This window comes from Scyliorhinus torazame, chromosome 10 (assembly GCF_047496885.1).
Source record: "Scyliorhinus torazame isolate Kashiwa2021f chromosome 10, sScyTor2.1, whole genome shotgun sequence".
Lineage (NCBI taxonomy): Eukaryota > Metazoa > Chordata > Chondrichthyes > Carcharhiniformes > Scyliorhinidae > Scyliorhinus > Scyliorhinus torazame.
This window is the reverse complement of record NC_092716.1, coordinates 84,019,484-84,042,610: the sequence shown is the minus strand read 5'-3', so window position 1 is coordinate 84,042,610 and position 23,127 is coordinate 84,019,484. Positions and strand designations below refer to the sequence as shown.

The window sequence follows — 23,127 nt, the reverse complement described above, 5'->3', positions numbered from 1 at the left end:
CCTAAATGATCCCCTCTCGTAGGAGTCGCTGGACCTCCGATCTGATAAAGGTCCTATCCTGGGCACTGTATGTCTGCTCCTAGTAACGACGGGCTTACAGTCCGGGGTGAGGTTAGCGAAGAGCGAGGGTGGAGCTACCTTAAGGGTCGCGAGGCTAGACGGTGAGGGGGGGCAGGGGTCCGCCGAACTTTAAAGTAAGGCTCTGGAGGTGGCACTGGAAGTCGAGTCACAGTAACAGGGCAGGGCAGAGATGGGGAAGGACGTAGAGTTTGAAGTTAGTGTACTCTACGCCTTGTACAGTAAGGGTCGCGACACAGTACCCCCGGATTACTACTGCATGTGATCCGGAAGCCCGCGAGATTTTCTGAGTCACGGGTAAGATTGGGAGGGAGCAGTGCCTTACCGTATCTGGTGCCCGTTGATCCGGACGGTCATCATAGATTGGTGAGGTGATGAGGCCGGGACTAGTCGAGCGTGATGGAGGCGAGCTTCGGAAGGTGATGGGTAGGCCGGTCGGAAGTAGCGGCGGCCAGCGTACGAGCGGGTGAGCAGGGCTCCCGGGAGGCTGCGGAGTGGTCCCAAGGTGGCGGCCCCATGGGTCACGCGTGGTGGGTGGCATCAGAGATGGCATCAAAGATGGCGGCCCCCATGGGTTGCGCGTGGCAGTTGAAGCACAAAATGGCATTAAGATGGCGGCCCCCATGTGTTGCACTTGGCAGCCGAAATCGCAGATGGCGGCGAAGATGGCGGCACCCACGGATCGCACATGGCGGGTGGCGCGGCAGCTGGGGGCGGCCCCGACAGGCAGCAGGCAGCGCTGCTGGGCATAGAAGCTTTAGGGAGAGATTGGGCGTGGCAAGCTTTCGCAAAGTGTCCCTTCCTCTCACACCCGTTGCAAGTCGCATTCCGTGCAGGGCAGCGTTGTCTGGGATGATTACCCTGGCCGCAAAAGAAGCACTTTGGGCTTCCGGCGTTGGCGCCACGCCCGGGTCGGATGATGGCGACGTCCACGAGGGTGCCGCGCGGTCAGAGGTGTAGGCCTCTATGTTCTGGAAGGCCACCTCCAGCAAGTTTGAGAGCTGCACTGTCCCTGGGAGGCTGAGTGTACCCCCTTCTAGCAATCGCTGGCGGATGTAGTTTGATTTCATGCCTGCAACATAAGCGTCCCTGACCAACAGCTCATCGTGTTGGGTAGCCGATAGCGCCTGGCAGTCACAGTTCCGGCAGAGTACCCGCAACGCACGCAGGAATTCTGCTCATGATTCCCCAGGGCGTCGTCGTCTTGTGGCGAGAAGGTGGCTAGCATACACCTTGTTCACAGACTTAACATAGTGACCCTTCAGCAGCATTATCACCTCCATATACGAGGGTGCGTCCCTGATGAGAAAAAAGACTTGCAGGCTCACCCATGCATGGAGGATCTGCTTCTTTTGGAGGTCGGTGAAGTGTTCGGTGAAGGATCCGAGGTACGCTTCAAAGCAGCTTAGCCAGTGCTCGAATGTTGCAGTGGCGTCGGCTGCCTATGGGTCCAGCTCCAGGCAATCAGGCTTGAGTGACGAATTCATATTTATGTTTAGTGTATTAAATTGATATGCCATCAATGAACACACGACAAGTGGTGAACGTAACTGAGGCTTTAATACAAAAACAGAAAGCCTCCTGGCCGCTGATCCCGAACTGGATCAGAGGGGGAGACCAGCCACATTTATACCGGCCCGAGGGGAGGCGGAGCCATCGGCAGTGGTTTGCCATACTACACATAATACAGTGGCCATTTACCAGAATACACGTATTATACATTACAGTGGTTTACCACAGTCATCGAATGAACCTTCATAAAGCGGCCCAACAGGCTGATGATCAGCTCCGGAATCCTTCCACCATTTACCCCAGTATTTCCTCAGAAACGTACAAAAAAAGTGTTGGTGTTAAGATTATGCTTTTAAAAAACTAAAGCCCTGAGGTGCAACTGGCATACAAAAAGCTGTCTCATAGCTGTTTAAAAACGATTTCAGCTTTTTTCACCAATGCCAATCTCACAGTTGTGAACCAGGGACTAGGACCCAGATCGACTTTTGAGGTAAAGTAAAGTTAAGCTCCTTTGAGGGAATCGTCATCTCTTACTACCTTTGGTGTGAGACCATATGGATGGAGAGCGTTAAGCCAACCGTGGTTTACGACAATCCAACTCGCTGTTTGTGGCAGGGGTATCCATGGAGTTATCCCATACGTCTGACACCATAACTCAATTTTAATTTCTATTATTTCGGCTTTGACAAAACGTCATCCAGACTCGAAACGTTAACTCCGTTCTCTCTCCACAGACGCTGTCAGACCTGCTGAGATTGTCCAGTATTTTCTGTTTCTGTTTAAATTTCTATACGAATTTCTAAACGTTAAAATTACTAACTTTGGGGTGGGGGTTGCCGGCTCAGCGCCTGGACGTGGCAGAACCGCAAAGCTACGGGTGGGAACTGCAGGGGGTCCTATAGAGTCAGGCACGACGCCCCCCGTGTGAATAATGAAAGGCTGACAGCTGCGCCGGCGATGAGGGCCCAGCTGCGCTGCGGGCCGCCGTGCGCACTGGGCCCCGTTGCTATAGTGACAGGAGATGGAGCGGGGCTGGTTTTACTCACGTTCAGAGCTCGCACCTCCGGCCTCTCCATCAGCGCCGACAGTTTGGCGAAGAACCGCGACACCGGCACTTTGCGCGGGTTAGACTCAGATTTGCTATCGCTGGACGACATCCCACCCGGCCCCCGATAACGGAAGAGCATTGACACATGGCCGTTTGGTGCCTGTTCGAGGGGCTGGAAAGTTCTGGAGTGCCGGGCTCGAGCCGCCACTGTGACTCCTGGCAGTCTTATGAATGCAGGTAAACATGACAGGACCAGTGTTTCTAATTTCAAGTTTCAACCAAAGATTGTTTTGAATTTATGGTATGAATATTTCTTCTAATGTTTCGATTTCTCTAAAAACATGTTCAAATACTTTCAGTTGGAACGGTTTTGCAATTATCTTCCCATTTTTAAAAATTCCTCCTTTGCAAAGTTTAAGCTTCTTAAAAAAAAAAGTTAACACTTCATACAATGCGGCTTTCCTTACTTGCAAACTAAAACAACTTCTGGCCTCCATACCACAAAACGCATGTTAAGGTGCAAAAGGAATTCACATGGATTGTACCAGCACTAAAAAGTTACACATATCAGAGAACACGGGACAGCCTGGGGCTCTTTTCTCTGGAGAAGAGAAAGCTCAGGGGCGCTTTAAAGCTCTTCAAAATGACGAAGGGGTTTGATTATTTCGATTTGTGAGGAAATCCAAAACCAAGCACCATAAATGTAAGATAATCATTAAATTCAATGAGGATGTTCTGTAACCTGCAAGACTATGCATCGACAGAGGCCATTCGGCCCATGAAACCCATGCTCGCGCATTCTGTAAGAACAATTTAGTTAGTCCCATTCTCCAAATCAGTGCACCCCCCCCCCCCAAAAAAATTCAGGTTCTCATAGATTTTCCTCTGAATGGTACAATTGAACCTGTGTCCACCACCCTTCAGGCACTGCATTCCAGATCCTAACAACTCATTGCATAAAAACATTTGTCCTCTGGTCACCTTTGATTTCTTGGCCAATCATTTAAAGTTGGAGTCCTCTTGTTCTTGAACCTTACTCCAATGGGAACAGTTTCTTTATATCTTCTCTGTCCAGCCCCCTTCTCTCGCTTCACACTTCTTTGTGCTAAATTTCATCTTCCGTATGTCCACCCTTTCCACCAACCTATCTATGTCCTATTAAAATTTATCACCATTTTCCTCACATTTTACTATACTTCAAGTTTTGTATCTCTTCTTCTTCACTGTCTTCTTACTCTTCCTCCTGGGGAGGCTCCAGTCTTATGGTATGTGAAATGTGAAAGATATAAGGGGTTGATCGTGCCACAAGATGTTTCCTGTCTTGTTAGGCACAGTAAGATAACATGGGCTGCAACTGGATGCAGCTTTACCTGAGAGATACTCCGCACCTTGAAGTTAGTTCAATATGATTTATTGAACCTGTCACACAGTTCGCTCAATCCTCTGTGAGTTCGACTCTCTGCTAATCTAGTGTGATTAATCTGTCTGACCTAACCAGACTAGCTCTTAGCCACGTGCTGTATGAGTTATATGATATGTACACCCTGACTCACACTGTAGATGTCACCAGTAGAAAGAGGCGGAGTGTGAGTGCCTCGTGCCTTTTCTAGTGGGAAACCACCCCCAAGTGTTCTGCCTGCTGATTGGTTATATTATTTGTATTCATTAGCTGCCTGTTTGTATCTCATTATGTGCATGTCTGCATATCATGACATCTCCCCTTTAGAAATGTTTTTCTATGGCCTATGTGAAAGTATTTACATGTGTAGGCCGAAAAACGAACTTATTTACATACAGTAGCAGATGGGAACATATGTATACGTGAAAACAGGTGTCTAAGGTGCGAAAACAGAACATAACAAACAAAACAAGTGTTCATAAGTCCAGTCTCTGGGGCTTGCGTCTGATCCTGGTCGACCGCTGGAGAGGTGGTGGTGGGGACGACGGCGCCTTGATAGGCGGGATTGAAGCCTGACTGGTGGCCTTGGGGTTCGAGGTATCAGGAGGTGGCACAATAACGGATGGAAACAATGAAGAGTGTGGTTGCGGGCGGGCAACTGTGCGCAGTGCCCGTCTGCTGCGCCACACAACAGAGCCATCAGCCATACGCACAACATACGATCGGGGAGCAGCCTGTCGAACAACAACAGCTGGAGCTGACCAGCCTCCATCAGGTAGCTTGATCCAAACCGTATCCGCCGGGAGTAGCACAGGCAAATCAGTGGCATGAACATCATAGCTCTGCTTTTGCCGGTCCCTGAGCTTCTGCACCTTCTGCAGAACCAGGAGGTGATCCAGGTCAGGCAAGAGTATGGCTGGAAGAGTCATCCACAGGTCCCTGTTCATCAGGAGTTGAGCCGGTGACATGCCGGTAGACAGAGGGGTTGCCCTGTATGCAAGCAGTGCTAGGTTGACGTCAGAAGCAGAATCCGCGGCCTTGCAGATGAGCTGCCTCACTATGTGCATCCCTTTCTCAACCTTCCCGTTGGACTGCGGATAATGCGGGCTGGAAGTGACGTGATGAAACTGATATACCTGGGCAAATCTTGACCACTCTTGGCTGCTGAAGCAAGAACCGTTGTCACTCATGACAGTGAGTGGAATACCAAGCCTGGAGAACGTCTCCTTGCAGGCCTTGATGATGGTCTTGGATGTGAGGTCCGAGAGCTTCACAATTCTGGTTAGTTAGAAAAATAATCAATGATTAACACACAATCATGACCATTGGCATGAAAGAGGTTGATTCCTACCTTGGACCATGGGGAGGTCACGATTTTGTGCTGCTGAAGCGTCTCCTTGTCCTGTGCTGGCTGGAAGCGTTGACAGGTCGGACAGTTGAGGACCATATTTGAGATATCTTGACTAATCCCAGGCCAGTAGACAGCTTGCCTGGCTCAGCGCCTGCACTTCTCGACACCCAGATGTCCCTCATGGATTTGCCGGAGCACCAAGCTCTGGAGACTGAGTGGAATGACAATGCAGTACAGCTTTAGGAGGATGCCATCAACTACCGTCAGATCGTCCTTCACATTGAAGAATTGAGGGCACTGCCCTTTTTGCCAGCCATCGGTGAGGTGGCGCATGACATGCTGCAGAAGAGGGTCTTTGGCTGTCTCCTCGCGAATGCGAATCACCTTTTCATCCGACACCGGGAGGTTGCTGGCACACAGCTGCACCTGTGATTTGATCTGTTGGACGAATGCCGGCGGGTCAGCAGGCAAGGTTATGGAGCGGGACAAGGCATCCGCAATAATGAGCTCCTTGCCAGGCATGTACACGAGTTCAAAGTCATACCTCCGGAGTCTGAGGAGGATGCGCTGCAGCCGGGGCGTCATGTCGTTCAGGTCCTTGTGGATAATGTGGATCAGAGGCCTGTGGTCCGTTTCGACAGTGAACGTCTGCAGGCCGTAGACATAATCGTGGAACTTGAGAATTCCAGTAAGCAGGCCCAGGCATTCCTTTTCCATTTGGGCATACCGCTGCTCGGTGGGTGTCATTGCCCGTGATGCGTATGCAACCAGTGCCCAGGATGAGGCACCACGCCAATGCCGTCCAGGCTCGCATCTGTCGAGATTTTTGTTTCCCTGTCAGGGTCAAAAAATGCCAATATAGGTGCAGCGGTGAGCTTGGCTTTCAGCTCCAACCATTCTGCTGGATGAGCTGCCTGCCACTCAAAGGCAGTAGACTTTTTTACCGGGTGTCTGAGAGCCGTGGTGTGTGAGGCCAGGTTTTGGATAAACTTGCCCAAGAAGTTTACCATGCCTAAAAAGCGCAGTACCGCCTTCTTGTCTTCAGGGGTCTTCATGGCTTTGATGGCCTTGACTTTGTCTGCGTCCGGGCGCACACCCTGTTGAGATATCTGGTCACCTAAGAACTTAAGTGTCGACATGCCAAAGCAACACTTGGCCCTGTTCATCTTGAGGCCATTGGCATGGACACGGCGGAATACCTGCTGGAGCCGAGAGATGTGCTCTTCGGGGGTTGTGGGCCCTATGATAACGTCGTCCACATACACACGAACCTCTTCAATGCCCTCCATCATCTGCTCCATGATTCTATGGAAGATCCTCGAGGCCGAGACAATGCCGAACGGCATACGATTATAGCAGTACCTGCCAAACGGTGTGTTAAAGGTGCAGAGCCTTCTGCTGGACTCATCCAGCTGATTTGCCAGAATCCCTGTGATGCATCTAGCTTTGTGAAAAAACAGGCGTGTGCCATCTCACTTGTGAGTTCCTTCCGCTTCGGGATGGGGTAGTGTTCCCTCATTATATTCTGGTTGAGATCCTTGGGATCAATACAGATGTGCAGCTCCCCCGAAGGCTTTTTCACACATACCATCGAGCTGACCCAGTCAGTCGGTTCTGTAACTTTAGAGATGATGCCCTAGTCCTGAAGAGCCTTGAGCTGTGCCTTCAGGCGCTCCTACAGTGCAGCCGGGACCCGGCGTGGTGCGTGGACCACAGGCGTGGCATCAGGCCGTAACAGGATCTTGTACCGATATGGCAGAGTGCCCATCCCATCAAACACATCCGATAACTGAGCTAGGATGTCGTCAATGCCGGGTTGAAGATCCCCGTTGGGGGAGGTCATTGTGTAGACCCGCTGCACAAGGTGTAGCTGCTTGCATGCCTGTGCGCCGAGTAGGGAGGCCCTGTCTGTCTTGACGATCTCAAACCGTAGCCTTGCGTGATTGCTGTTGTTGCAGATGAACATATGGTAGGATCCCAGTGCTGTGATGGCATTGCCGTTATAGTCCAGAAGCTGGCAGGCTGCTGGAAGGAGCTTGGGTGGCTTTTTGATGTGGTTGAAATCTGCCTGTGAAAGGAGATTGGCAGACCCACCTTTGTCCAGCTTGAACTGGATTGAGCATTGACTTACTTGCAGCACCGCACGCCATTTGTCTGCAGAATCCACAGTGAGGATGGACAGGCGTCGTGATGAATTCGGTGAGGCATGTTCACATGTGGTAATGATGCCCAAATGGTAGGGGGACTCCAGGCAGTCGTCCTCTGGGTCCGTTGTACTGCCAGGATCAGAATCCTGTAAACCTTGCTGTACACTCCGAAGGCGTCTGCGTTGGAATTGGGAGCGCTGGCTCTTAACTGGTGGTGCAGACCTGCACACGGCTGCATAGTGTCCAGGCTTTCCGCAATTTAAACATCGCCTGCCTCTTGCAGGGCAGTGTTTCTTTAAGTGGGCGGTGCTGCAGTTCGGGCACGTCATGACGTCGCTACGCTCCGTGCGTCGTCGCACATGCGCAGTGCGGTCGGCAGACATTCGCACCTACGCAGAGTGGTGATCGGCCACTTCATTGGCCCAGTCGCATCGCGCTTGCGTGGGGCTCCGGGAAGAGCATGCAAAATGGCCGCTTTCATCAAGGCTGAGGCACTGCATCCGGGCAGTGGCCTACACACTTTCTCTCTGCCTCGTGGGAGGCAAGTTTCTCCTGTTCAGCCGATTTAGATTGGGAATACCGGTTTTTGGCGTGCTCATGCACTGTACATGTTTCAATTGCGACTGGCAGGGTCATATTCTTGATTTTTAAACGCTGCTCTCTCAGAGAATCAGAGTAAACTCCAAAAATGATCTGGTCCCTGATCATGGAGTCAGCAATATCACCAAAGTTGCAGGACAGCGCTAGTAGACGGAGATTAGTTAGGAAGGAGTTGAAAGGTTCATCTTTACCTTGGAGGCGTTGTTTGAACATATAGCGCTCGAAGATTTCATTGGTGTCCAATTCACAATGACTATCAAACTTGTCCAGGACGGTCTGAAACTTTGTCTTGTCCGGCCTTCGGTGAAGTTCAGGGAGTTGAAGAGTTGGATGGCTTGATCCCCCGCAGTTGAGAGGAGAAGCGCGATCTTCCTTGTATCAGACGCACCCTCGAGGTCTGAGGCTTCGATGTACAGTAGAAACCTTTGCTTGAAAGTCCGCCAGTTGGCACTGAGATTGCCGGAGGTCCGCAACTGTTGAGGTGCCTGGATCTTCTCCACGGTGCCGGGATACATTTGCTGGTCGTCACGGAACATCATGTTGTGTTAGGCACAGTAAGATAACATGGGCTGCAACTGGATGCAGCTTTACCTGAGAGATACTCCGCACCTTGAAGTTAGTTCAATATGATTTATTGAACCTTTCACACAGTTAGCTCAATCCTCTGTGAGTTCAACTCTCTGCTAACCTAGTGTGATTAATCTGTCTGACTGAACCAGACTAGTTCTTAGCCACATGCTGTAGACGTTATATGATATGTACACCCAGACTCACACTGTAGATGTCACCAGTGGAAAGAGGTGGAGTGTCTTGTGCCTTTTATAGTGGGAAACCACCCCCAAGTGTTCTGCCTGCTGATTGGTTATGTCCTGTTCTCTGTATTCATTAGCTGCCTGTCTGTATCTCATTATGTGCATGTCTGCATACCATGACATTTCCCAGGAGCATTATAAAACAAAATATGACACTAAACCAAAAGGACATATTAGATCAAATGACCAAAGGCTTGGTCAGAATTTATATCATTAAAAATAATATTTAATTGGATAAAGAATTGTTGCTTTAGACAGTGTCCTATTATTTGCATTAACAGATCCAGCAGAGGTGGCTGCACAGTTGCCTGGGAGTTTCCAACATTAACTCTGGACCACATGAAGTCTCGGGGTTTCAGGTCAACCATAGGCAAGTAAACATCTTGCTGATTACCACATAGTCTAGATTTAGTCCACAGGAATGAAGATGGGTCAGCGGATGAAGTAGCATCGGGGAACTATTTTGGAGATAGTGACCATACTATAGTTAGATTTGGCATTATTATGGAAAAGGACAAAGATAGAAGAAGAGTAAAAGTTCTAAAATTGGAGGAAGACAAATTTTATAAAGCTGAGAGATGAGCTGGCAAGAGTGGACAGGATACAGCTATTGGAAGGAAAAACATTGTCAAAGCAATGGAGGTATTCAAAGGTGAAATTCCACAGGCACAATGTAGACATGTCCCCACATAGAAAAAGGGTGGTACTGTCAAATCTAGAGTCACCTGGTTGTCCTGAAGCATTCAGGCCAAGTTTCATCAGAAAAAGAAAATTTATGGCAGCCACAAAAGATTTAATACTGTAAAAAACTTAGAGAAGTATAGAAAGTACAGGGGTGAAGTAAAATGGAAATCAGGAAAGCAAAGAGAGGATACAAAAAATATTTGCTGGTAAAATAAAAAAACAATCCTAAGATGTTTTACCAATCTATTTTTTTTTTTTATAAATGTTTTATTGAAAATTTTTTCCCAAACAACAATTTTTCCCCTCTTACAAAGCAAACGCAACAATAACAATACAGAAATTTTAAACAATACACAAGTAACAAAACCCCTTTATCTTTGACCTAAACTAAACCCCCCCTCCCCCCCCCCCCCCCCCCCCCCCCCCCCCCCCCTCCCCCCCCCCCCCTCCCCCCCCTCCCCCAGGGTTGCTGCTGCTGGTCATCTGTCTTCCCTCTAACGTTCCCCTAGGTAGTCGAGAAATGGCTGCCACCGCCTGGTGAACCCTTGAGCCGATCCTCTCAGGGCAAACTTTATCTGCTCCAGTTTAATGAACCCCGCCATATCATTTACCCAGGCCTCCAGTCCGGGGGGTTTCGCCTCCTTCCACATGAGTAGGATCCTGCGCCGGGCTACTAGGGACGCAAAGGCCACAACGTCGGCCTCTTTCGCCTCCTGCACTCCCGGCTCTTCCGCAACTCCAAATAGAGCTAACCCCCAGCCTGGTTTGACCCGGGCCTTCACCACCCGCGAAATCACTCCCGTCACTCCCTTCCAATACCCTTCCAGTGCCGGGCATGCCCAAAACATATGTGCGTGGTTTGCCGGGCTCCCGCCACACCTCCCACATTTGTCCTCCACTCCAAAGAACCTGCTCAATCTTGCTCCCGTTATGTGTGCTCTATGTAGCACCTTAAATTGAATCAGGCTAAGCCTGGCGCATGAGGAAGAGGAATTTACCCTGCTTAGGGCATCAGCCCACATACCCTCCTCTATCTCCTCCCCTAGTTCTTCTTCCCACTTTCCTTTTAGTTCGCCCACCGACTCCTCCCCCTCTTCCCTCATCTCTCGGTAAATCTCTGACACCTTGCCCTCTCCGACCCACACCCCTGAAAGCACCCTGTCCTGTATCCCCTGTGTCGGGAGCAATGGAAATTCCCTCACCTGTTGTCTAGTAAATGCCCTCACCTGCATATATCTCAAGAAATTTCCCCGGGGCAACTTATACTTTTCCTCCAATGCTCCCAAGCTCGCAAAAGTCCCATCTATAAATAAATCTCCCACCCTCCTAATTCCCAACTGGAACCAGCTCTGAAATCCTCCATCCATTCTTCCTGGGGCGAACCTATGGTTGTTCCTGATTGGGGACCCCACCAGGGCTCCCCGCACCCCTCTCTGTCGCCTCCACTGTCCCCAGATATTCAATGTTGCCGCCACCACCGGGTTCGTGGTAAACTTTTTAGGTGAGATCGGTAGCGGCGCCGTCAGCAGCGCCTCTAAACTCGTCCCTTTACAGGACTTTCTCTCCAGTCTTTCCCACGCCGCTCCCTCACCCTCCATCATCCATTTACGTATCATTGCCACATTGGCGGCCCAATAGTAATCGCCCAAGTTCGGTAGTGCCAATCCTCCTCTGTCCCTACTACGCTGAAGGAACCCCCTCCTTACTCTCGGAACTTTCCCTGCCCACACGAAGCTCGTGATGCTCCTGTCTATTTTATTAAAAAAGGTCTTAGTGATTAGTATAGGGAGACATTGAAATACAAATAAGAACCTCGGGAGGACCATCATCTTAATTGCTTGCACCCTGCCCGCCAGCGATAGAGGCTGCATGTCCCACCTCTTGAAGTCCTCCTCCATTTGTTCTACCAACCGTGTCAGATTAAGTCTGTGCAAGGTTCCCCAGCTCCTAGCGATCTGAATCCCCAGGTATCGGAAGTTTCTTTCCACTTTCCTTAGAGGCAAGCCTTCTATCTCTCTACTCTGGTCCCCTGGATGTATCACAAATAATTCACTCTTTCCCATGTTTAGCCTATACCCCGAGAAATCCCCGAACCCCCTCAAAATTCGCATAACCTCTATCATTCCCCCCGCTGGGTCCGACACGTATAACAATAGGTCATCCGCATATAACGAGACTCGGTGTTCTTCTCCCCCTCTAATCACCCCTCTCCATTTCCTGGAGTCTCTCAACGCCATGGCCAGAGGTTCAATTGCCAACGCGAACAACAATGGAGACAGCGGGCATCCCTGTCTTGTTCCCCTATATAGTCGGAAATACTCCGATCTATGTCGACCTGTAACTACGCTTGCCGTTGGAGCCCCATAAAGAAGTCTAACCCAGCTAATAAACCCGTTCCCAAACCCAAACCTCCTTAACACTTCCCATAAATACTCCCACTCCACCCTATCAAATGCCTTCTCTGCGTCCATTGCCGCCACTATCTCTGCCTCCCCCTCCACTGGGGGCATCATTATCACCCCTAATAGTCGTCGCACGTTAACATTCAGTTGTCTCCCTTTTACGAACCCTGTCTGATCTTCGTGCACCACCCCCGGGACACAGTCCTCTATCCTCGATGCCAGTACCTTTGCCAACAATTTGGCGTCCACGTTCAACAATGAAATGGGTCTATAGGACCCGCACTGCAACGGATCTTTATCCCTCTTCAAAATTAACGATATCGTCGCCTCCGACATCGTCGGGGGTAGAGTCCCCCCTTTCCTGGCCTCATTGAACGTCCTCACCATCAACGGGGCCAACAAGTCCACATATTTTCTGTAATACTCCACCGGGAACCCGTCTGGTCCTGGGGCCTTCCCTGCTTGCATGCTTCCCAGTCCCTTAATAACCTCGTCCACCCCAATCGGTGCCCCCAGGCCTACCACCCCCCGCTCCTCCACTTTCGGGAACCTCAATTGGTCCAGGAACTGCCGCATCCCCTCCTCTCCCTCTGGGGGTTGAGACCTATACAGTTCCTCATAGAAGGTCTTGAACACCTCATTTATCTTTCCTGCCCTTCGCACCGTGTCTCCCCTTTCGTCTCTAATTCCTCCTATTTCCCTCGCTGCTGCCCTCTTTCGCAATTGATGAGCCAACAGGCGACTCGCCTTTTCCCCATATTCATACCTCCTCCCCTGTGCCTTCCTCCACAGTACCTCCGCCTTTCTGGTGGTCAGAAGGTCAAATTCCGTCTGGAGTCGTCTCCTCTCCCTGTACAATTCCTCCTCCGGGGTCTCTGCAAATTCCCTATCCACCCTTAAAATCTCCCCCAGTAATCTTTCCCTTTCCTTGGCCTCTGTTTTCCTTTTGTGGGCCCCAATGGAGATCAGCTCTCCTCTGACCACCGCTTTTAGTGCTTCCCATACCACTCCCACAGGGACCTCGCCGTCGTCATTGACCTCCAGGTATCTCTCAATACACCCCCGCACTCTTGCACACACTCCCTCATCCGCCATCAGTCCCACATCTAATCGCCAGAGTGTTCTCTGCTCCCTTTCCTCTCCTAATTCCAGGTCCACCCAATGTGGGGCATGATCCGAAACCGCTATGGCTGAGTACTCAGCTTCTTCCACCCTAGAGATCAACGACCTTCCCAAAACAAAAAAATCTATCCGGGAGTACACTTTATGGACATGGGAGAAGAAGGAATACTCCCTAGCCCTAGGTCTAAGAAATCGCCATGGATCCACTCCCCCCATTTGGTCCATAAACCCCTTAAGTACCTTGGCCGCTGCCGGCCTTCTTCCGGTCCTTGAGCTGGATCTATCTAGCCCCGGGTCCAGCACCGTATTAAAGTCCCCTCCTAAAATCAAGTTTCCTACCTCCAGGTCCGGTATACGCCCCAGCATCCGTCTCATAAATCCCGCATCGTCCCAGTTTGGGGCATACACGTTAACCAACACGACCTCCATTCCCTCCAGCCTGCCACTCACCATTACATATCTACCTCCGCTATCTGCTACGATGTTCTTTGCTTCAAATGCGACCTGTTTCCCCACCAAAATGGCCACCCCTCTATTCTTTGCGTCCAGTCCTGAGTGGAACACCTGTCCCACCCATCCTTTCCTTAGCCTAACTTGGTCCGCCACCTTTAGGTGCGTCTCTTGGAGCATAACCACGTCTGCCCTTAGTCCTTTCAAATGCGCGAGCACTCGGGCCCTTTTTATCGGTCCGTTCAGGCCTCTCACGTTCCACGTGATCAGCCTCACTGGGGGGCTACCTGCCCCCCTCCCGTGTCGACTAGCCATTACCTTCTCTAGGCCAGTCCCATATCCCGCCTCCGCGCTCCCGCTCGCTCCCCCAGCGTCGCACACCATCCCCGCCCACCCACTCTTTAGCCATTTCCTTTTGGATTTCCGCAGCAGCAACCCAGTTGTCCCCCCCCCCCTTCTCCCTCCCTCCTCCCCTCCCAGCTAGATCTCTTTCTAGCTTGATTGCTCCCCCCATATTACTTCCGTAAGTCAGCTGACTTCAACTGACCCCGGCTACTCCTGCTCACTCCTCGACCTCCCCATGTGGGGAACTCCCATCCGCCTTGCGCCTGTCTTCCCGCCTTATTCTTTCTGGTGCGGGAACATCCCTTTACCTGACCCGCCTCTTATGGCGCAGCTCCCTTTCCCCTCCCCCTCCCCTTCCCCATTCTCCAACTATGTCCCGTCTTTCCCCCCTCACCGGCGCCCACATTTCCCCAATGTCTCCCCCCTTCCCTGTTTACTTCTCAATTAACTTCCACCGTAACATTAACAATAACATTTCCTGCAGCATCAGTCCCTCAGTTCCGATCCAATTTCTCTTCTTTGATGAAGGTCCATGCTTCCTCCGCCGTCTCGAAATAATGGTGTCTCTCCTGATACGTGACCCATAGTCTTGCCGGCTGCAGCATCCCGAACTTCACCTTCCTTTTATGCAACACCTCTTTGGCTCGGTTGAAGCTCGCCCTCCTTCTCGCCACCTCCGCACTCCAATCCTGGTATACCCGTACCACTGCATTCTCCCATCTGCTACTCCGCACCTTTTTAGCCCATCTCAGGACCTCTTCTCTATCCTTAAGACGGTAAAATCGCACGATTATCGCCCTGGGTGGTTCTCCCGCTTTTGGTCTTCTCGCCGGAATCCGATTTGCCCACTCCACCTCCAAGGGGCCCGTAGGGGCCTCAGCACCCATCAGTGAGCTCAGCATCGTACTTGCGTACGCTCCACAGTCCACTCCTTCCACACCCTCAGGGAGACCCAGTATCCGAAGGTTCTTCCTTCGCGCTCCATTTTCTAGGGCTTCGATCCTTTCAGTACACTTTTTATGAAGTGCCTCGTGCGTCTGTGTCTTAACCGCCAGGCCCAGGATCTCGTCCTCAATATCTGTCACCTTCTGCTCCACCACACGGAGCTCTGTCTCCTGGGTCTTTAATGTCTCCTTGAGCCCCTCAATTGCCTGTAGCAACGGGGTCAGCACCTCCCTCTTCAGCAGCTCCACGCACCGTCTCACAATTTCATGCTCAGGCCCCCATGTCGCCTGCGCTTTCTCCGCCGCCATCTTGTACTTCTCTCTTTCTGACCCTTTGGTCGACGATTCCTCGCGCTGCAGCCGCCACCGCCGGTTTTTTCCTCCTTCGTTTGGGGGGGACTCCCTTCTCACACGCCCCACACCGGGTTGCGTCGTCGAAAAATTCCCCGTTGATGCTCTTAAAAGAGCCCGAAGGTCCGTCGGAGCTGGAGCCGCCGAAGCGTGCGGCTAGCTAGGCATCACCGCAACCGGAAGTCCCTTCAGTGGCCTTGATGAGGTCTTTTCACAGTTGTTCCCTCTGCTGCTAGAATTCACCTTTGATACAGGCCCTCAGGTCAGCTTGCAGCTTTAAGCTTGCCCTTCCCCCGCCTGCATGCTGGAAGAGGCCCTGTTTATCCTGTAGTTGCAGCCAAATCTTTCACTGTTTCTGCGTGTGTCTGGCAACCAAGAGACATACCCTTCCTGGGGGACACTGTCGGGGGAATATTGCCGCCTTCTTCCCACACCGGGAAATGTCAAACAAATGCCGTGGGGGCCCTGTAAAAGAGCCCAAAAGTCCGTTCCAAGCAGGAGCTGCCGAATATGCGACCTAGCTCTGCATAGCCGCACCCGGAAGTCGTTTTACCAATCTATTAAGAGCAAAAGAATAACAATGGAAAAGGTAGGGCCTATCAGAGATGTACATGGTAACTTGTGGATTGAATCAGAAGATGTGAGCAGGGTTCTCAATGAGTACTTCATTTGTCTCTGTCTTGATTAAGGAGACGGAAGATTAAGACATACTAGTTAAAAAAGGAGGATTGTGAAATATTAGATAGAGTAAGCATATTGAGAGTGAAAGGACAGGCATCCTTGATGATGGATAAATCACCAAGGCCGAATGGATTGTATCCCAGGTTGTTGAAGGACGCCAGGGAGGAAATAACAGATGTTCTGAGGATAATTTTCCAATCCTCATGAGATACAGGTGAGGTACCAGAGATCTGCGATTGTTGTACCATTACTTAAAAAGGGCACGAGGGATAGGGCAGAAAACTGAAGGCCAGTTAGTCTGACTTCATTGGTGGGCAACTTATTGGAAATAATTCTGAGATACAGGATAAATTGTCACTTAGAAAGGCATGGATTGAGGACTTCCGGTTACGGTGATGTGCTGAGCGAATACACATCAGACCAAACCAGACCCAAATATGCACTTTTAGTGAATTTTGCTTGAAAATTAGAAGGCGAACTAACCTCAATGGTGAGAAGAAGGCAACCATACAAAATGCCAGCAAACAAGAGCTTGAGGGGTCGAAGGGGTGGCAGAAGTGGTGGGAAGGGCCACGAGCAGAAGGTGAACGAGCCGGTGGACCCACGAGACGAAAGGGCCCTAGCCACCTAGGAGAGAGGGAGACCAACGACCCCCCCCCCCCCCCCCCCCAACCTGGAGACAGATGGAAAATCTTCCTCCTGAAGGAGCTGACCACCATGAAAGAGGTGGTCAAAATCAAAGTCAAGGTGGCGGTGACAGAGCAATGGTCACCATACAAAAGACAATCGACGGGTTGGGGAAGAAAGTGGAGGGATGGGAGAGGACAACCCACGACCTGACAAAAGCCTCAATGGACCAGAGCGTCAGGATCGTCGCCCTGGAAGCAGAAGTTAAAAATTGGTGGCGGCCCAAGGGAACTTAAAGGGAAAGTTGAGGACCAAGAAAACAGGTCCTGACGACAGAATATTCGGATTATTGGTCCTGCCAGAAGGCATCGAAAGCTCTCTGCTTATGTCGCCAAAATGCTGGGCAACCTTGTCGGAAGACACAGCTTCCCCAACCCTCCAGAGCTCGACAGAGCACGCAGGTTGCTCAGACTGAACCATAAGGCAGGCAAGCAGCCGAGGGCAATCAACGCGAAGCTGCACTGATATCAGGATTGTAAGAGGATCCTGCGGTGGGCATGACAGACTAAAGGTAGTACCTGGGAGGGACCCAAAATCCGAATTTACCAAGACATTGGGGCAGATCTGGCAAAACGCAAGGCTGAGTTTAATCAGGCGAAGTCGGTCCTGTACAAGAACGGGGTGCGATTTGGTATGCTGTTCCCAGCCAGGCTCTGGGCCACGTACCAGTACAAAGAACACTAATTCAACACACCAGCGGAGGCAAATGAATTTGTGTGGACCAACAGCCTGGACAAGGGGCAGGCGAGGTAACGGTGAAGGCTGATCAGAGGAGGATCACTAAAGAAATAGAGACTCATTAGACAGTTAATATGTTGCGTGGGACTGTGCTGTCTCGCTTTGATCAAAAAAGACCTGGTCACAGGAAAGAGCAAGGTCAGGGGAATGCAGGTAAGGGTATAGGCAGAGAAAGCGGACAGTCAGCGGGCATAAGTTCAAGGGTAGACCAGCCCCGGAAGAGGAGCCACCACACTAGCAGGGATAGCTCGCACCGGAAGACAGACTCCAATGAGGGCCACGGCGCACTTCCCAGTGGGGAGGGAGCGCCTGGTCACGTGCAGGGGGCGGGACTCATAGGGGGAGATGGGGAAAGGGCGACGCAGGTAGGGGCAGGGTGAATCAATACAAAAGCAACTGGACGGGAAAAAAGAGTTGGTTTTCGGATTGGCTTCAGCAGGTAAGGTGCAGGTTGAGTAGACAAGGTGGAGCCGCAAGCAACCACTTTGGAGGGTCCCTAAACAAAGGGAAACCCAGGAGTCCAGGGGCGCACCCAAGTGGCGCACACCCCATTGGCAGCCATGTTGGGTGCCTCCTGGACAAAGGGAAATCCCAGAGCACAGGGTCCCAACCTCATGGGGAGAACGATGACCGTGGCCATTTTGGACAGCCCCCTAACAAGGGCAAGCCCCGGAGTGCAGGGGCGCATCCACCAGGTAAGTATGATTGATCCTGCAGGAGCGGGGGGAAAACAACTCCCCATCAGGATTATCACCTGGAATGTCAGGGGACCTAACAGCCCAGTGAAAAGACCCAGAGTCTTTGCCCACTTAAGAAGTTTGAAAGCTAACGTAGTCTTCCTGCAGGAGTCACACCTGAGAGAGAAGGACCGACTGCAGGTAAGAAAGGGCTGGATGGGAGAGACGTATCACTCGTGTTACGGGGCGAGGGTTAGGGCAGTAGTCATACTGATTAGCAAGAGGACAAAGTTTACAGTGACAAGGATGGTTACAGATCAAGGGGGATGGTACGTCATGGTCAGCGGTGTCCTGACTGGGCACCGGTAGTTCTGGTAAATGTGTACGCATCCAACAGGGACGACATAGACTTCATAAAAAAGACCATGGCGGAAATCCCCGACATTGATACACACCGACTGATCATGAGGTGACGACTTCAACTGTGTACAAGATCCACTGATGGACCGATCGAACCCCAGATCGGGGAAAAAGACAGGCATGGCTAGGGAACTGGGAACATTCATGGAGCCAATGGGGGCAGTGGACCCATGGTGGTTCCTACACCCCGGTGAGAAGTAATTCTCGTTCATTTCATCGGTGCACAAAGCATACACAAAGACAGACATCCTTGCAATAGGAAAATCGGTGCTTCCAGGAATAGTAAAGGTGGAATACTCCACAATAGTTATCTCCAACCACGCTCCACATTACATAGATGTGAGGATGGAGACGGGCCGTGCCCAATGCCCCATGTGGAGGTTGCACATGGACCTCTTGGCCAATAAGGCGTTCTGCCAGAAAACATCACAGGCCATAGGCGAGTACGTTACTAATAACCAGAACGGGGAAGTCTCACCTTCCACCTTCTGGGATGCACTGAAGAGCTTCTGACGGAGAGAAAAAAGCTACAAATGGACTTTAACCTTCTATCCACCAGAAAAACGGTGCTCCAACTCCGCCAGACACGGGGGACCTTCTGTGAACACGGAAAAAAAGCTGGCCACCTACTGGCTCACCAGCTGAGAAAGCAGGTAGCCACGAGAGAGATTGTCCACGTGAAGAATAGCAGAGGCAGACTGTTAACCGAGCAAAAAGAGGTCAACCGAGCTTTCAAGATCTTCTACCAAGAGCTGTACACCTCCGAACACCCCGACGGGGGATGAGGAGATGAAACGGTTCCTCAATAGACTAGACATGCCAGTCATGGGGCGATAGGTTGGGGGACCTGGAAACACCAAAAGGACTGGGAGAGATCATGGAGAACATCAACTCCATGCAGGCGGAGAAGGTGCCAGGACTCGACGGATTCCTGGTGGACGTCTATAAAAAATTTGCACCAGCCCTGACCCCACACCTACGGAATATGTTCGCAGACTTGTTAGTGAGGGGCACCTTGCCTCCAACGCTAACACAGGCCACGATATCGCTGATGCCCAAATGGAATGCAGTTCATATAGACCCATTTCGCAGCTCACTGTAGACGTGAAGATACTCGTTAAAGCCCTGGCCAAGAGACTGGAGAACTGGGTACTGGAGGTGTCGCAGAGGACCAGATGGGCTTTTTAAAGGGTAAACAGCTAAATGTGAACATCAGGCGGCTGCTGAATGTAATGATGACCCCATCCGGGTAGAGAACACCTGAAATGAAAATCGCTTATTGTCACAAGTAGGCTTCAAATGAAGTTACTGTGAAAAGTCCCTAGTCGCCACATTCCGGCGCCTGTTCAGGGAGGCTGGTACGGGAATTGAACTGTGCTGCTGGCCTGCCTCGGTCTGCTTTCAAAGCCAGCGATTTAGCCCCAAGAGGTGATATTCTCCCTGGATGCAGAAAAGGCCTTCGACAGAGTCAAGTGGAATTACCTCCTTGTGGTACTGGAACGGTTTGAGCTAGGAGCAGGGTTCACCGCGTGGGTGAAACTCTTGTAGAACGCCCCCAAGGCGAGCATTCAGACCAACACCACTAGCTCTGAATATTTCTAGCTGCACAGAGGCACAAGGCAGGGATGCCCACTTCCCTGCACCTGTTCCTGTTCGCCCTGGAAATTGAACCCCTGGCGATTGCTCTGCGAGACGTAAAAAGCTGGAAGAGCATCCAAAGAGAGCACAGAGTTTTGCTGTATGCATATGACCTGCTCCTCTATGTCTCGGACCCACAGAACGGCCTGAAAGCATTCATGCAGCTCTTGAAAGTGTTTGGAGCCTTCCCGGGATACAAACTCAATCTGGGCAAGACTTAGGCATTCCCGGGGAACCCGAACGAGGGAGGGACCAGAGCTGGAGGGACTAACATTCAGAATAGCCCAAAACAAATTCCGCTACCTGAGGATCCAGATAGCCCATGACTAGACACGGATCCACAAGTGGAATCTGACCAGTCTGGCGGAGGAAGTTAAAAAGAACCTACAGAGATAGGATGCACTCCTGCTTTCCCTGGCAGATGATCAAGATGAATGTACCGCTGAAGTTCTTCTTCCTGTTCAGATCCATACTGATCTTCATCCCCAAGGCCTTTTCCCATAAGGCAGACAAAATGATCATGGCGTTTGTGTGTGTTGGGGGGGGGGGGGGGGGGGGCATGAACCCAAGGATCCCCGAGTCGACACTGCAAAGGAGGAAAAATATGGGCGGTCTGGCCCTACCAAATCTACAATACTACCGCTAGGCAGCCACATCCGGGAGGATGAGGGATGGATACGAGAACCCAACATGGAATGGATGAGACTGGAGGAGTGCTTCTGCAAGGGAACGACCCTCCAGGCCCTCGCCATGGCAGCTCTCCCATCCCCCTCCCCCCCCGACAAAGTACACATCCTGCCCAGTGGTGGTAGCCATACTGAAGACATGGAACCAAAATTACCTCTTTGAGGTACTGGAACGGTTTGGGCTAGCAGAGGGCAGTAGAGCGGAGCTGCTGATTTGCTGTTGCAAGGGAAATTTGCATACCTCCATTGTGGTCACCCTATCTTGAAGGTGTACCTGAGCTAGAGACCCTAGCTGTTCAAGTGAAGACAAGCATCCAGCAGAGGGCAGTAGAGTGGAGCTGCTGATTGGCTGTTGCATGGGGAATTTGCAGACATTAGTTGTGGTCACCCTAACTTGAAGGTGGTTTGTGGAGGAGCTGTCGTCAAGTGACACTTAATCCCGAAACACTTCTTCAGTGTTTCCCTCCCTACCCCCTCTAACCAAAAAAAACCCAACCGCTGTAAAGGTCAAGAGGAAGGCTCGAGGGCAGGTAGAAGTAGAAAGAAGTTGAACCGTGACATCACAGCTTGCAGGTAAGGGATTGGCTGGTGACTGGTAAGTATTTTTTCTTTTATTTTCCCTCGGGTGTTATCGTGCAGGGCGCAGAGGTTGCTGAGTGAGTGCTTGCTGAGAAGGGGAGTGAATAACAGGTAAGCTCTTTCTTTCGTTTTCTTTTTTTTAATCTAGAGGGGATGGTAGGGAAGGTAGTGCAATGTTCTTCCTGCAGAATGTTTGAGGTGAGGAACGCCGACAGTGTCCCTGCTGATTTCATCTGTGGGAAGTGCGCCCATCTCCAGCTCCTCAGAAACCACATTAGGGAACTGGAGCTGGAACTGGATGAACTTCGGATCATTCGGGAGGCAGAGGTGGTCATAGATAGAAGCTTCAGGGATGTAGTTACTCCGAAGAATAAATATAAATGGGTGTAGGTGAGAGGGGCTGGGAGGAAGCAGTCAGTACAGGGATCCCCTGTGGTCGTTCCCCTTAGTAACAAGTATACCGCTTTGGATACTGTTGGGGGTGGGGGGGACTTACCAGGGGTAAGCCATGGGGTGCAGGTCTCTGACACAGAGTCTGTTCCTGTTGCTCAGAAGGGAAGGGGGAGAGGAGTAGAGCATTAGTCATTGGAGACTCCATAGTTAGGGGGATAGATAGGAGATTCTGTGGGAACGAGAGAGACTCGCGGTTGGTGTGTTGCCTCCCAGGTGCCAGGGTGCGTGATGTCTCGGATCGTGTTTTCGGGATCCTTAAGGGGGAGCAGCACAAAGTCGTGGTCCACATAGGTACCAACGACATAGGTAGGGATAGGGATATAAGGCAGGAATTCAGGGAGCTAGGGTGGAAACTTAGATCTAGGACAAACAGAGTTATTATCTCTGGGTTGTTACCCATGCCACGTGATAGCGAGACAAGGAATAGGGAAAGAGAGGAGTTGAACACATAGCTACAGGGATGGTGCAGGAGGGAGGGTTTCAGATTTCTGGATAATTGGGGCTCATTCTGGGGTCGGTGGGACCTCTACAAACGGGATGGTCTACACCTGGACCAGAGGGGTACCAATATCCTGGGGGGGAATTTTGCTAATGCTCTTCGGGAGGGTTTAAACTAATTCAGCAGGGGCTTGGGAACCTGAATTGTAGCTCCAGTATACAGGAGGTTGAGAGTAGTGAGGTCATGAGTAAGGTTTCAAAGGAGTGTACCGGCAGGCAGGAAGGTGGTTTAAAGTGTGTCTTCTTCAATGCCAGGTGCATCCGGAATAAGGTGGGTGAACCTGCGGCATGGGTTGGTACCTGGGACTTCGATGTTGTGGCCATTTCGGAGACATGGATAGAGCATGGACAGGAATGGTTGTTGCAGGTGCCGGGGTTTAGATATTTCAGTAAGCTCAGGGAAGGTGGTAAAAGAGGGGGAGGGGTGGCATTGTTAGTCAAGGACAGTATTACGGTGGCAGAAAGGACGTTTGATGAGGACTCGTCTACTGAGATAGTATGGGCTGAGGTTAGAAACAGGAAAAGAGAGGTCACCCTGTTAGGAGTTTTCTATAGGCCTCCGAAAAGTTCCAGAGATGTAGAGGAAAGGATTGCAAAGATGATTCTGGATAGGAGCGAAAGCAACAGGGTAGTTGTTATTAGGGACTTTAACTTTCCAAATATTGACTGGAAACGCTATAGTTCGAGTACTTTAGATGGGTCTGTTCTTGTCCAATGTGTGCAGGAGGGTTTCCTGACACAGTATGTAGATAGGCCAACGAGAGGCGAGGCCGTATTGGATTTGGGTAATGAACCAGGACAGGTGTTAGATTTGGAGGTAGGTGA

The 23,127-nt window shown here is 51.0% G+C and overlaps 1 protein-coding gene across 2 annotated transcripts in view; it reads right to left on the bottom strand.

The window, feature by feature from the left end:
- The window catches only part of LOC140384837 (uncharacterized), a 57,778-nt gene extending 54,921 nt beyond the window's left edge, over positions 1–2,857 (bottom strand). For both annotated transcript variants that reach the window (XR_011933165.1, XM_072466796.1), the window contains exon 1: positions 2,637–2,857. Coding sequence is in view for 1 of the 2 variants with exons in the window: in XM_072466796.1 (XP_072322897.1) it covers positions 2,637–2,777 (141 nt within the window). In the remaining variant the exon portion in view is untranslated. The remainder of the gene's footprint in view (positions 1–2,636) is intronic.
- Positions 2,858–23,127: the final 20,270 nt, after the last annotated feature.